Source organism: Bison bison, unplaced genomic scaffold (assembly GCF_000754665.1).
Source record: "Bison bison bison isolate TAMUID 2011002044 unplaced genomic scaffold, Bison_UMD1.0 scf7180017864492, whole genome shotgun sequence".
NCBI classification, from domain to species: domain Eukaryota; kingdom Metazoa; phylum Chordata; class Mammalia; order Artiodactyla; family Bovidae; genus Bison; species Bison bison.
Window position 1 is genome coordinate 4,574,297 of NW_011495051.1, and position 14,964 is coordinate 4,589,260.

The 14,964-nt window shown below is 55.3% G+C and overlaps 1 protein-coding gene across 5 annotated transcripts in view; it reads right to left on the bottom strand.

Moving 5' to 3' along the window:
• The window catches only part of RANBP3 (RAN binding protein 3), a 50,572-nt gene that overhangs the window by 11,589 nt on the left and 24,019 nt on the right, over positions 1–14,964 (bottom strand). The window contains exons 3-7 of one of the 5 annotated variants that reach the window (XM_010828213.1): positions 14,220–14,408; positions 7,258–7,294; positions 7,082–7,168; positions 5,135–5,206; positions 837–902 (exon numbers count right to left, since the gene is read on the bottom strand). In XM_010828213.1, the coding sequence (XP_010826515.1) occupies positions 837–902; positions 5,135–5,206; positions 7,082–7,168; positions 7,258–7,294; positions 14,220–14,408 (451 nt within the window). The remainder of the gene's footprint in view (positions 1–836; positions 903–5,134; positions 5,207–7,081; positions 7,169–7,257; positions 7,295–14,219; positions 14,409–14,964) is intronic. The other 4 variants (XM_010828216.1, XM_010828215.1, XM_010828214.1 and 1 more) reach the window with 4 other exon arrangements.

Consider the following 14,964-nt stretch of genomic DNA (forward strand, 5'->3'; position numbering starts at 1 on the left):
GCTGCTCCTGGGGCTTTTGGCTCGGCAGACCTGGTGACATAGGCTGGCTTGCCCTGGTCCCTCCGACCCCATGGGCAGAAGTGCCCCCCGCCCCCACGCTCAGGCAGTTATAGAAGTGCCCCCTGCCCCCACGCGACGTCCCTCCTAGGCTGGGCTTTACAGGAAGTACAGTAAAGAAAGAAAATTCAAGCTATTTTCTTTACAGTTAGGCACACACATTCCAGCCATTGTTCTTTTTATACGCGGTTCAATAAAACACTCCGTGAAACAGATCTTGCCTGTAGATTAATCCAGGGAGTATGGTTAACACTACAGGGGAACCAAAGGACAGCTGGTCTTGCGGGTCAAGGGCAGACGGTGAGGGGAAAGCAGTGAAGCCATGGTTGACCTCTCAGAGTTTAGGACTCCACAAGAGGTCATGTAAAGGTACTCCTTACATGTGCTTCTCAAAATGCCACGTTGAGAAGATCCCTCTGCCAAACATGGGGCAAGGACCAGGAGAACGTCCCCAGCCCTGGACGGGCTACCCACATGAGTGAGCCTGGGCCCTGCTCACTCATGGCCACTTTGCTACTCTGGGTTAACGCTGTGGCCAGAATGCTCTGGGGAGATAGTCCAATGACCGAGGACTGCCGTGCACAGAGCCTGAATGCCCCACCCCGAGCCGAGCCTAATCCTTCCCCGCCTCCTCCTCCTCTGGGCAGCGGGCTCATTGGATGGAGCACCTCCTGATCTGAGGGCACTCTCGGTGCTCAAGTGTCCAGAGAGGGAGCCCAGCGTGCACCGGCACTTGGGATGCTGCTGCCCCACTTGCCTCCTCGACAGCAGACACCCACCTGCACTGGGGGCCTGGCCGTGGATCAGCGTCGGCGGCTTCAACCGGAACCCACTGCTCTTTTCCTCTACAAGCACAAAACAAAAGATGAAAAGCAGGCCTGCTGGGGCAGAGCAATAAAGCCGGAGGGACCTGGGGTGGCCGAAGCCTGTGATCTGGGCTTCAGTGGCTGTGGGCCTGGAGAACCAGGGCAAATATTTCCAAGTTCAAACAGAGAAGCAGAGGCTGGTCCAGTCCCGTCTGCGGGGCAGCCCAGGGAGGAGGCCAGAGGGCTGCAGGCAGTGGTGGCTCTAGGAGAACTGCCAGCAGCAGAGACTGCAGGGTGAGTGCAGGACTGGTCAGGCCTCCACCGGTCTACCCAGCTGCCTACAGGGGCTGAGGGCCCCAAGGACAATCAGGGAGCCCCAGAAGACTGGCCCTCCCTGGGACCCAGCTCCCTGTCCTAGAGGACACAACTGCTATCAGGAAAAGTCCTGCCATTACAGCAGATGTCCGGGAAATGAGACACGTTTTCTGTGGTGAAAAATCAAAGGAGGCCGATAGCAGGCTTGCTCTCTCCAGATGTGCCAGGAAGGCCTGGGAGGAGGAGGGGGGCCTTCTGAGGATGGGGTCTGGGACTGACAGCCAAGGTTCAGACAGAGCCCAGTTCGGCTCAGCCACCGGGGCACCTAGATCCCTTCATTCTGCATCCTCGTGCCTGGCCCATCTTAGGGAGTGGGGGAGACAGGCTAACGCTACTCCTGACCACAAGTCTGTCCCCAGAAAAGTCAAAGGATGGCCTCACTTTTGTGCTAAGGTCCAACCCGTGGGAAAAACCCTTTTTGGGTCGCTGGGAACAAGCTCAATACACAGAAATCACATTTGTGTTATTAGACACGAGCAGTGAATAATTCAAACATGAAGCTGAGAAAACAACTCCACTTATAACAGCCGGGAATAAACGTGACCAGTAAGAACTATAAAACACTGCTGGAAGAAAACGAAGACTTAAAGAAATGGAAAGATGTCCCCAAAGGTCACACAGTTGTGCGATTCCAGTCACAAGAAATGTCCAGGGCAGGCAGATCCATGGAGACAGAAAGTGGATTTGTGGTGGCCAGAAGCTGGGGAGACCAAGTGGGGAGTGACTGCCCAAGGGCATAGGGTCTCTTTTTGGAGAGACAGTCATCCTAAAATTAATTATGGTGGTGGGTATACAACCCTTCAGCTGCACTAGACACCCTTCAGTTGTTCACAGAAACACCACCACAATTACAACTCATCAGGCCACACAATTAATTAGGTACGAAAGTCAAATCGGAACTCCCCATCAGGCAGGAGGGCCCTGTGCTCTCCTCAGGCAAACACAGGTTCACAAGAGTGATGCCCCCTGCTGGTCAGCACGAGGGAGCCCATGCTGCTGGAGCTGGGGTCCCTCCGGAGAGAGGCCTCAACAGCCAGACAGCACAGGATGCGGGGAAAACACGCTTCCAGGTGGGCCTCTTGGGCAGGGAGATGCTGAATTACATTGCTAGAGCTCAGGGTTACTAAGACGACGACTGGCAATTTAGAAACACTGAAAAAGACTGAGGTAAAATTCACAACTGAGGTAATTTTAGAAGGTCCTTGGAGCTGGCTTTGCAATGCTCATACTGCGACTACTATTCACCACTCTGCTCTGACAGGCTAACCCTCAGGGTCGACCCTGAGCAGGGGCAACAAGCCTGGAGAGTCACAGACACTGACCACCGCCACCCAGCCTGGAGCTGGCCTGCCCACGGATACACAGGACGTCCACCCTGAATGCTGAGGTGAACTGACGCACCACATGCCTCACGTGACTGGGAACATTGGACAGAAAGATGGTGGGGCCCAGAGCAGCAGGGGGACACTTACGGGGCAGGGCCTCTATCTGCACTAGAATAAATGTGCTCTCTGCTTGTGGCCTCTGGAAGCTCCCTCTGCGGCAAAGTCAGTGTGTAATGGAGAGGTGGTCAGAGCCCTAGCATGCATGCCTGGCTCATAGGAGTGCACAGGCCGTTGCACTCGTGTTCTCTCAAGGGCACACGCATGGCCCCCACAACAGGAGCTTGCTGTGGGAGAGAAGCACTCCTAATAGGGCAGCCTCTGCCCTCCTCTGAAATCACACCCAAGCAAACAGGTTTCCCTGCCTTGCCTCAGAGAGACCCCAAGTGATGTCTGAGAGGGCGACACTGGCTCCAAAGGGAATTCCAGGAACTCTCAGATTAAACCAGGAAGACAGATCAGAATTTAGCCTAGTGCGGACCAGAAGCTAGAGAGAATCTGAGAGGAGGCTCCCTGGTAGGGGCTCAAGCAACAACACACTGAGGAGACAGGGAGCAGATTTCTGTCAGGAAAGAGGAAGAAATATGAAGAAGGGTTTCATATCATGAACCTTGTCGGCACTGGACGGGAAGTATCCACATGAACTGGGGTGACCTATACACGCAGACAGAGCAGCAGAGACACAGACCACAAGCAGACGTGAGTGCCCGTGTGTGAAGAGGTCCATGTGTATGTACACACGGATATGTATGTATGTGCTGTCAGCCATGCGTGTTCCCAGCTATGGGTACAGAGAGGGCCTGGGAGCAGCAGCAGCGCAGTGGGCCGAGCACTCAGATCTTGGTTCCAAGAGACCACTTCCACCAAGCAGAGCCAGGACCCCACTGAGGACAGGGAGAGAAGATGATGAGCCTAGAACCCCCTCTGACAAGATGAAAAGGGCATGCTCAAGAGAAGGATGGGGCCACGGCCGGGGAGCACAGAAACCTGCTGGACGGGGCTCCACCAGCCAGATCGGGAACCATTAGAATGAACTGACGCTGAAGTAAGAACTGAATGTGAAGATAAATACTAGTGACAACGGATTACAACCCACTGGCAGAACCAGGCGAGGCCGAGGGACTGTTTGAGATGTGTGACGCAGGAGCCAGGACGGGATGCCTTTGCTCATCGCTAGGGTGCCTGGGGGAAGATCGAATGGGGTCTCTAGGTAGTGGGATGGAGAAGTACCTTATTATTCTTAAGGTTACATTTTTTTCTTTCTTTCAAAATAAAAGCTAAAAAAAAAATAAAAAGGCAGGCGGGCAAGGAGCTGAGCAGTTCACTCTGCGGAGTGGACAGGTTAGCCTGTCCCCACTGCACACCGCAGAGGGGACCAGGGACCAGGCTGACCTTTTATGACCTGGCCCCCACAGTCCCGAACGGGACTCACGAGGCCGGTGCCCAGGCCTGCCCTAAAGAACCCTGAGAACCAAGCTCCTCAGGACTTCCCAGTGGTCCAATGGTTAAAGAATCCACCTTCCAATGCACGGCACTTGGGTTCAAGCCCTGGTTGGGGAACTAAGATCCTGCATGCCACAGCGCGGCCAAATTAAAAACAAAAAGTCACCTAGCTCCCTTTCAGGCCCCGTGAAGGGGTCAGCTCAGAACAGTTTGCCTCTGGAGTCAGAACAAATTCAACCGCTTGAAAGAGTGCCATCAAATCAACCCTCAAAGTTACAGCTCACCTCTCCCCCCACGGCGCCCTTGTGCCAGAGGCTGACTGAGTTCGCCTTGCTTTTGAAGTCAGCAGTGAATTTATACAAGGCGGGTTGGGTTACAGAATTCGGATGGTTATGTTCGCTCATTAAATCTTTTATGAGGAATTCCAGCCACGTGGGAGAAACTTTCAGGAAATCTTGGAGCTGGTTCTCCAGTGAAGGACCGAAAAAGGAAAAGGCTCCACATTCTTCAGAAAGGATCAAGCTATTCGCTGTAAAGTTTTAAAGCTGTGATTAAATATATTTATCTAAACAGATCTAAGTAATATTAGTCAGTGTGAGAATTTAATACACAGAGAAGGGGTCTGGAAAATTACATAAACTTCAGGGTAGTGACCATGGGGATGGCAGTGTGGAGGGAAATGAACAGGAGGACTCTTTCACTCTATGTATTTCCGAGTTTTTAATGACACAGAGGTACAATGTTTGTGTAAAAATTTGAAAAACGAGTACTGTATTTCACTATGGTTTTTTTTTGTGTTTGCTTGTCTTTTTTTTTTTTTTTTTAAAGGGACTTGAAGCTCCCTGTAACTAGACCCTGCTTGCAGAAACCAAAATTAAGGGCCACAGAAGTCAGCCTCACACTGGATTCTAAATCTGCCCACTGAAAGCTGGGAAACATGAACCGAAAAAGAGTGCTGATTTCCAACTGCTTACCCTCGTTTAAGACAGTGTTTTACAAGAGCAAGTGCTTTTCATCCCAGGACACCCCCAGTGACCAGCTGGTGAAGGGCAAAGGCACGCGAAGGCTCACCTGGTTCTGAGTCAGAATTGCCTGCAGATGGCTCGCAGAAGGTGGATGGCATAAAAACATTGTTTTTGGATACTGTCGACAAGGAGGTGCAGGCAGGGGAGGAACAAGAGGAAAACAGTGTGAGTAGGCAGGACAGACATGCCTGGGAGCATTTCTCCCACCTGAGGGGTCATCTCCAGGCCCCACTGTGGTGCTGCGGGGGGTGGGTGTGGGTGTGGGGGTGGGGGGTCAGCATCACGAACCTGGCCTTCAGCCACTCTAGCAAAAGTGAAACCCCGGGACTCTTCCTACAGCCCTGAAACATGGGTGTCCAGCAGAATAGCCTGAATCTGCCTGACACCTAGCTGTCGACTCTGGGCTGCTGTGGCCTCCTGCCTTGTCCATGCGTCCCCAAGAGCACGGCCAGGAGGGACGCAGATGCTCCCCGGGGCCGAGCCCCAGGCCCTGCTCCTTGTCACCAGTCAGCGCTCGGTTGGCTGCAGCCTTCCCCCACCTGCCCTTTTAGAATCTTACAAAAGCAACTGGTTCCCTGGTTGCAGGCCAGGCAACAACACAATGGGGCTGAAGACCAAACTGTGCAGACTGCAGGCAGCTAAGTGGAATCAGAGTGCAGCACAAAGCCAAGGCCTCTGAACGCAGACCACTTGTCTTTACACGCTTGATGGCTAAGCTGAACCCTAGGGTGGAATGCGCCAGAGGACAGGACTAATGTCTAACGTCCACTGATCATTGGTTTCTCCAGACTACAGCCAGAGCACAGACTACCACCTCTCTTCTCCGCTGTACTTTCTTGATGGAAAAAGTGAGGCTTAGCAGTGGGCAGTGAGCGGGAAGGAATGTGATCTATGGCCAGGAAGTGGACGCTGCCCCTCCTGTATTAAGGCCCATGCAACAAGCGTGCAGAAAGCCTTAAAAAAAGGATGGACCCTCAGCCTGGACTGTAAGCTGTCCAGAGGACTCCTCAATACAAACCACAGCACCTGTTTGGAGTGGGGAGTGGGGGGAGTTGTCTCCTGCAGTTATGAAAAAGGGTTCAGCTGTGCCCAAGGCAAGTGTTCAGGGAACAGGCATGATGAACTCAGGTGTGTCACGGGGTGATGGTAAGACGACACTCACGTACTCTTAAAGCTTCCAAGAGTCTTTTCTCTCCTAAAGTGACATCCTTAGGGCTCACAGCTATAACTGTTTTAAGTGAATTCCCAAGACTGAACTTCAAGCTAGGGAGCTGGAGGGCATGTGAAAGCCAGTGCTGCAGAGAGCACTGGGCAATGCTCGGGTTGGGTGGGGAGTGGGGGGCCCTGCTGCAGCTTTGACCCTGCAAGGAGCAGCGGCAACCCCAGGCTTGCACAGCCTCCCACTCAGTAGCCCCAGTGCCTCCCTCTACCCCAGGAACCCGCCTCTGTCCACCAGATGGTCTCCTGGCCTCCGTGTATGCACAGACCTGGTTCTGGCCCGGAGGCTCCAAGCCCTTGGGCCCAGCCTGGCCAAGCCGTCTGGGCACCCCCGAGCTCCCCTCCTTGGGGAGTTCATGCCATCCTACCACCAACGTGTCTGTCAGGGCTGCTGGACTCCCCATGTACTGTCTGTGTGTCTGGGCTTCTCAATTGGCCCCCCTGGGCACTAGGCTCACTGCTGAAGGGCGAGGGGGACCCTCCACTTCCCACACCTTCAGTCCACACATAGCCAGCGGCCCTTACAAAGTGGACATGCACTTAATGGTCAGAGCCCCAAACATGGTCCTGACATCCCACCCTTCTGTGTCACTGATTCAGATGAGGGTGTCTGCGCTGCGCTCAGCCAAGCTCCAACCTTACTTCTGCCCCCCCAAAAAACTGAGCCTCAGGCTGACCATAACTGGAGACACACAAGGGGTGGGAGGCACAGCAGGGGGCAGCAGGCTTGCAAACGCGGCCGCTTCACCACCCAGTAAAGGGCTGCCACTGTTACCTGACTGCGATGGCGGGAACTGCGTTAAAGAGGAGGTTCTTTCTCGCTTGACGGGAGGGCAGTAATTTCCATCTTCTCGGTCAGAATCTACAGAAAATGAGAAGGAGGAGAAGAAAAATCAGGCTGCTTCCACTTTTACGACCGAAGCTGGTGAAACATCTGAGAGATATCCTCACCTTCTCCACCTTCGGGGCTGGAGCCGCCGGCTGACCTCTGAAATGAGAACACACGTCAGGGTAATCAGAGAGGGCCACACGGCCTGGTGGCTCTTGACTTCCGCCACCAATGGATCCCGAAATGCGGCTCCAAGGGTGTGAGGCTTGGGTTCAGTTGCCCGGGTCACGGACTTTTGACCTAATGCCTGAAAATCTCCCGTGAACCTTCTGCCCCCGCCTCGCCAGGCCTCGCGCCAAGGACTCCTAACAGCTGGGAATGTTCCCGGCACAGGATCAGTTTCCAAGTTTCTCCAATGGGTACTGCTCACTGGCATGTCCCCCGCACCCCCCCACCCCAATCAAAGAGAAAAACTGGCTCTGGCCAAAGTCCATTCTGCCGAGGTGACCTCTCCACCCTGAAGGGCAGCAGGGCCGCGGACACTGGGTCAGGGGGCCCCCATCCCTGGCACCTCCCCTGGTGTGGAACCCAATTTCCAGGGAGGCTGCTGTTTCCAGAGTAGCTGAGTGCTTCGCTGCCATGGGGCCAAGTGTGCAGCACCTTAGACTACAGACCGGCTGAACAATCACGAGCTGAGAGAAAGGTGGATGAAGAACTTCCTCCCCAACCACCTCTGGTTTTAGACTGCGAATGACTAGCAATTAAGAAGCTCAAAGTGAACCCCTGGCCCATCTGGGGTGATACATCCTCTCTCAGGGACTTGTGATTCTTCAGAGCTAAGCAGCCTAAAGTGAACTCTGAGAGGTCAACATGCGCACCCCCCAGCCCCAGGCACCAGAGTTGACGGGGAAGCAGGGGAGCCAATTTTCTTATTTTCAGAAAAGCCCCTCAGGGGTTAAGTTTGGCCAAACGAGGACCACCTGCCTTGAGCCTGTGAGGGATTAAATGAGATGATGCATGTGAAAGTGCTCTGCAAGCTGCAGGGCTTCGGTAAAAGCTGTAAAATAAGGAAGCTGCAGAGGAAGAGGCTGGGACCCCTGAGAACTGGGGCGGAGCTTTCCAGTAAAGGGCCAGCTCCACAGGCCCCATTCAGGCCACACATTGTATATTCTTTGTTTTTACAATCCTTTAAAAACCTGAACACCATCCTAGCTTGCAGGCTGGACAAAAAGAGGCGGTAGGCAGAGTCTGCAGACAAGTCCTAAAGGACGGTAAGAAAAGGACCCCAAACTGCACCCCCGCCCCCATCAGAGACCATCTATCAACATGCTCGGGAAACGCGAAACCCTCCTAACACGATGGGCTCAGTGGTCCTCGGGGCGACTGTGAGCATACCATGGGGCTCAAAACGAAATAAAATACCCCCGGGGGGATTCAGCAGGCAGGCACTAGCTGAGCACAAGACAGTGGCCAGGGCTCGGAGCCTGAAGGCGCTCAACTCCCTCTCAAAGGCTTGAGAGCTAGTCAGCCGTGTCTTGAGTGTGGAACCTGGGGCAAACGGCTTCACTGGCCCAGGTTTCCACCTCCAAGCTTGGAAGACAGTGCGGCCAGTGCTTCCGCTGCAGGGATGAAGGTGCAGGGGTCAATGGGTGGCCTCACATTTGGACCGCCCACACCCTCCTGGCAAGCTCACCTCCTGGAGTGTCACACCCAAGGCAGCAGGGCTTCAGAGCTCAGGGGATGTGTGGACAGGAGGGACCAGGGTGGGGCACCCTCTCACCGTGGGGAGCCGATGAGAGGCACCACTGCAGCGCTGTCATTTAACGGGCCTGGGCTGGCAGCTGACAGCCAAGAACCGTGCCCGCATCACCAGGACATCAGGTGTTGCTCTCGGATGCCCCCTGCCCTGGGTGACACTGTGAAGGCACAGGGTCTACGGTCTCCTCCCGCTGTTCCTCTACAGCAGGCCTTGCCAGCCCCAGACTATCCCTGCTACCCTGCCCCTGAGTCCTGGCCTCAACTTCTTTCCCCCTTTTCATTCAATAAGCATTTCAACTCTACCAAACCTGCCCATGGCAGGCAGCCTCCGAGGCCCGTGGCACCTGTGGCTTCTTGAAGGATTCCTGGGACCTGGAAACAGCCAGCCCCGGTAGGCACTGCTCTTTCACCAACACCCTCCCTCTCAATTCGCCACCCAGGTGCAAATCTCTCAGGCTGTGGCCTCACCCCTCCCTGCTCTCGCTCCAGGTCCCGGCTAGCCTCTAAGTTCCGGAAGAGTCTGGCCCCAGTGCTCAGTGGGGCTCGCTCACCACATGTTCAGGGGAAGCACCTGGATCCCAGGAGCTCGCTGGCCACAGAGAAGCAGCCAAGTCACTAGCCCCCGACTGTATGCAGAGTGGGGGCCCTGACAGCTGCAAGGCCAGAACTGTCCTCCTGGTTCTCAGCTCCTGGGGAGGATGGTCCTCCGCCACCTCCATCTCAAGGGGCCCTCGTCTGACCGGCTAATTTCCATGGGTGTGAATGCTCCAGGGCTCCTTCTGCTAGGAATTTCTAACTTCATTCCATTTTGGTTGGAGAAGACTGTGATTTCTGGACTCCCCTTGTTCTGTCAGTTTTTCTTTGAATACTTTGGGGCTCTTTTAACAACACTTAACTTGCTTATCCTTGTCAGCGACACCCCAAGCCTCTCAGGGATCTGGGTCTCCCTGAGAATTTGATGGGAGCCAGGAGCCTCTCCCCTGAAGTGTACCCAGGCCTCTGAGCTGCAGCCCTGCCTCTCGGGGCCTAGGACTGCTGGCTCCAAGTGGCCTCCTGCTACACTAGGCCCCTTCGTCCATCACACTCCAGCCCTGCTGTCTCCCTCCCGTTTTCTGGCATGGTGACACCGTTTCCGCCTCAGTGTTCCTCCTCCGTGTGCGTGCTGCTCCCACGGCTGTCTGACCACCTCCAGGGTGAACCAAGCACACGTGCCATCCCATGACCCAGCGAGAGGAAGCAGCTCCTCCACCCCCACCCTCCAGCCTCTCCGGGCCTCAACTCTGTTTTGGGCTTCACAGTGAGAAGTGATCTTCTGTGCCCATCTGTTGTGTGCCTCCTGCTACCACGAGGCCCTACCCTGTCTGTTTGGCTTACAACTCACACACCCAACACCTAGGATACTTGCTCAGCAAGCATCTACTACACAGATGGAGCCCCAGCCTCCAGCACAGCCCCCTTGGTGACCTGGAGAAGAAAGGGCACCTGGCGAGACAAGACATTCCCAGACCTCTGCCCTCAGGAGAACCTCAAGTCCATGCTCCGAGTCTCGGAACCATTCCACAGGCGTGTGGCCAGCCTGCTGGCCCTGGACAGGCTGGGAGGCGGAGGCCTGTGAAGGACAACACAGGAGACTCCTCCACTGGGAGAGCCTTTCAGAAGCTGCTGGAACTTCCTGTGGGCTCTGAAACAGCTGACTCAGAAGCAGTCACGCCAGTAATTCTCAACAGGAGCCAGCATGAGGACGCAGGCGGCCAGAAGTCAAGTCACTTCAGCTTGCCTTGGGAGATGTTCTTCATGCTGGAAAGCCCCCTCTGCTGCTTGTGTGAGCTGCAGTCTGGCCTCTCCCCACCCTGTGGCCCCCGTCAGAGAAGGCCTGAGCTTGCCTCTAGGCCTGGTGCCTCGTGCTATCTTCCACTCTCTGGGGCTGGGCCCAGCAACCTGTAGCCCAAAGCTTGGGACCTGCTGCTGCAGGGATGACCGTGAGGAGGTCTTGAGAGCAGGCTCTCAGGATCTGTGATTTGGGGGAGCAGTCAGGACGGAAGTGGGGTGTGGAAGCTCCACGTCCTTCTCTGCTTCTTTCCACAGCAGAAGCCGTCTCTTGCTGGTGTGGGCTCCGGGCTGACACCTTGGGGATGCTCAGATCAGGGCACCCTGACTGCGCACTTCACAGTGGCAGCGGGTCCTACATGAGAGGGTGGCCCACCCTCTCGGAACACACTGGAACCCTGGGGAGAAGCAGCTTGTCCTGTGAAGGGCATATGTCCCTGTCACCAAGCACAAGACTGGAGGGAACACCTGACCCAGGATAGGGCCACAGGACTGAGAAGCTCCTGTCCTCTCTGTAAAGGCTGAATCGATGACAATTACTAGTATTCAGTTTACTGAGGCTTGCACCCCCCACCCTAGACAGGGCTTTTGTGAGGCCGCCTGGCGTGGGTGGCCTTGAGGGGACAAAGGCGCCAGGCCAGTCCAGGAGGCGGGGAAGGAGCAGGAGGCTGTGTCAAAGAAGCTGAGACACAGACAAACGGGCAGTGAGCAGGAGTGAGCAGGGCTACCTTCTTGGCCTCCCGGAAAAGATGAGAAATCAAGACCATGTCAGGGATATTCCTTCCAGAAAATACCAGTTGGCGCGGGGACTCAGTGATCCCCACCTGGATGGACCCCCATCTGGACAGTCCAGCTAGAAAGTCTGCTGCTGTGACTGCAGGAAAATGGACACCTGGATGAAGATCCACTTGAGGGAGGCGCCTGCCAAGGCAGCCTCACCTTCATGTGGACCACAGGCCCACTCACCACTGTTTATCCTTTGACTCAGGGAACCAGCTCAGAGATTTTTACCCAAAAGGCAGACACTGAAAAAAAAGAGAAAATGAGGTAGCCTCCAAAGATGTGACTGCTCGGCAGGGGTGGACGAGTGGCGAAGCCCGTGCACGTGTGAGAGGACGGGCAGGGGAGCAGTCTGGCCAGGGGACTTGGTCCAGACTCTCTCGGTTTCCCAGTGGGACTCGTAACATGTTTCAGGCTCGGTAGTGCCTTGGCTTGGGACTTCAGTTAGCAGACTTCAGCCAGGCTCAGGGTGAGCACTGGGAATACTTTCTCCAGGGCAAATGGAGAACTTAATCTGGATGTGGTTTGGTGTCCCTCAAGCTGCCTTGTGAGAGTCAGGAGGTCTGATATAAGGAGACTGTTTCCTGGTCCTGGGGCTTCAATGGCCAGAGCTCTGATGAGACTGAAAGATGATAAGGGCCCTTTATAGGCAGTAATTCAGTGTGTGATATATCGCAGTTTTACAATCCCCCAAAGGATCGTGGAATGAAGAACAGGCTGAACGTGAGGGATGAGCCCTGTCAGGTTACATGTGGGTGTTTCCTGAACTCCAGAGTGAGACAGAGTGAGCGCCAAATCTGCTCTGAAGCAAGAGCAACTAGTCCAAGTTCGCCACAGAAATCTCTCAGCCCAGGAAGTAGCTGGGATTGGGGTCTATCTACACCCTAACTGACCTAAAGAACAAACTCTACTGTGTCTTAGTGCCCCAAAGGCAGAAAAAGCCCCGGATGGCTGAGAGCTGTCACAATCGGTGTGACGGCGGCACTGCTGGGACTTCTGATGGAACTGGGATGCCCAGGTACCTGTGTTAAAACCACCCAGGGTATGCACGGGTGTGTGTGTCACAGGCATGGCCCTGTCCATGAAGCTGGCACGTTCAGCAACAAGCCCCCCTCCACCCCAGGCCCTCTCCCACAGCAACATAACAACCATCTTCACGTTCCCCGCTATCGCCCTCGACCTTGCGTCTTTCAGTCTGGGCACTGCTTGCATTTCTCAGAATTAGAGCTTCTGACCTACAGTCCACAAGAACTGAGAAGCTGAGTTCTGTTGGCTGGGCCTCAGAAATCGGCGTCTGGACTGGCCACAGGGAGAAGGCAAGGCCCTGTCTCACAGGCATGAGCAGGAAGGGGTCTGAAAGCGCCCGGCTTCTGGAAGGGCCACTGCTGTGACACCACCTCCACCATCTGCCACCCTCCACGGAAAACCCTCGACCTCTGCAGCTTGAGGTTCTCCGCAAATTGCACTCTTCAACCTGGACAGCAGTGGAGGGGTCCCGTTTCCTGGGCAGATCCTCACAAATACCACCTGTTCTCAGGGAACTGGGAACACGTGCCTGCTGTCACCCGACTCAGGAGAAGGTTCCAGCAGCTGCTCTTGCCCAACCCAGAAAATGACTGCCTCTGAATTCCTGCTCTTGGCCCTCAAGTGGGGACCTCAGATTGGAATCTTTCCTGGGCTTCCTTCCTTCAAGCCCCCTTCCAGGCCACAAAGGACAGCCCCCAACAGGGACAGACTGGTTCTTCTTTTCCCACCACACAGTGATTCCTCCAAATGTTAAGATTTGGCTCCAGCCTCACTCGGCTGAATATCACTTCTTTCTGCGAATCCCAGGGTCTGGCTGCTCTAGCTGAATTTCAATGGTTTCCTCAAGGACATGGGAGACTGGCGCTGTGACACAAGGAACCACTAAAGGTCTGGGAGAGGGCTGGGGCTGTGACGTCCTGGGTGCCGTGTGGTGGGGCGGGACCCTGTTTTCTTGAGTCGCTGCTCCCTGATGTGGGAATGGGGGCTCTGCCACTAGGCACCGAGAGGATGAAGCTTTCGATCCTGAATGGAGGACAATGTTTACCTTTCCCGATTTATCAAACTCCAAACACTCCAGACATCTCTTGTTCTGGAGATTTCACAGTCTTCTCCACCTATAATCTTCCAAAGCCTTCTGAATACAAAGAAAAAGGGCTCAGGGGGCTCCCTCCGATTCAAAGGAAGCAGCTCTTCTTCCTGCTTTGATTGAAGACAAGCAGTTCACAGCCCAACCACAGTCCAGACACAACCGGTCTTGTAAAGCAACAGGCGTTAGACACCTTTTCCTACAGATCAAGGAAGCTGGAGCCTTTCGTGTTTCTAAGATACTGAACTTGAAAGCCCGAATTCAGGGAGAGACGGAAAGCGGAAGGAGGGAGGGGCTGAATTGGAGGTGGAGAGCTCTACCCTGCTCCGCAATTCCTCTTCTGGCCCCTCGCTTCTTTCACTAACAGGATTAGCTTCAGGCTATGGATGAATGTTATCCGGACTAGAAAGGTCTCAGTGTAGAAGGGGACGTGCTCCTTGCTGGCTTTTTGGCAGGGGGAATTAAAGGGCGCCGAAGACAGCCTTGTCATCTTTCAGTTGTTGCCAGCTGCCGGCGACCCGGGGTCTGGATGCGAGGGCCGAGAGGGAGGGGCCGGTCTGGGTTGGGAGCCCCGGGCTGGGGGATGCCAGGGGGAGGCGGACTTACCCCTGCCAGTTCTCGTGGAAAAGGAAGAAGCTGGGCTTCGGGAGCGCGGGCCAAAGCGCTAGCGGGGGCAGGAAGCTCTAGGGCATGCTCACCAGCTGACTCGGGGTGACCCGTGCCATGGTGGGGGGCCTCAGCCTCCCCCCGAGGCTCCTCTCCCGAATCCGACAAGTCTTTTTGCTCTGCAGAGGACTGGGAGCAAAAAAGACAATTTTCCTTCAATGTAAACAAAGCCTGCAATGTGGGGCAGGGGAGGGGGTGGGATTCAAAGGTTGAGCATCTCCTGATGCTCCTGCCAGGGAGGGACGTCGGGCCAAGAGAGCCGGCCCTCCACGCTGTCAGAAGGGCGCTGAACATGGGCCAAGTGTCAGACTTGGCACTTCCTAAGGTGTCCAGGAAGTCAGACCCAGGCTTTGAAAACTGGCAGACGGCCTCTGCGGCATGAAGCTCCTCTGCTGGTGGCAGCCATGAGGACATGGTCTCAGTGACCACACTGCCCCTGTGGTTAGTAAGCCATCCACTCAGACACGCTCAGGAAGGGGGGTGAGCACCAGCACCAGGTCTGGCAGCTGGGGATGGGGCTTCAGCAGGAGCTGCAGCCCCGGCAGCACCTCCCATCTGTGCCCGTAAACCCGAGAGGAAGGGAACGCATCCCTGCTCAGTGAGTGCAAGTGGGGGGGACCCAGCAAGCTGGCGGAGACACAGAGAGCCGGCTTTATATCAGCAGGCAGGGGGGGGGGGGTCTGGG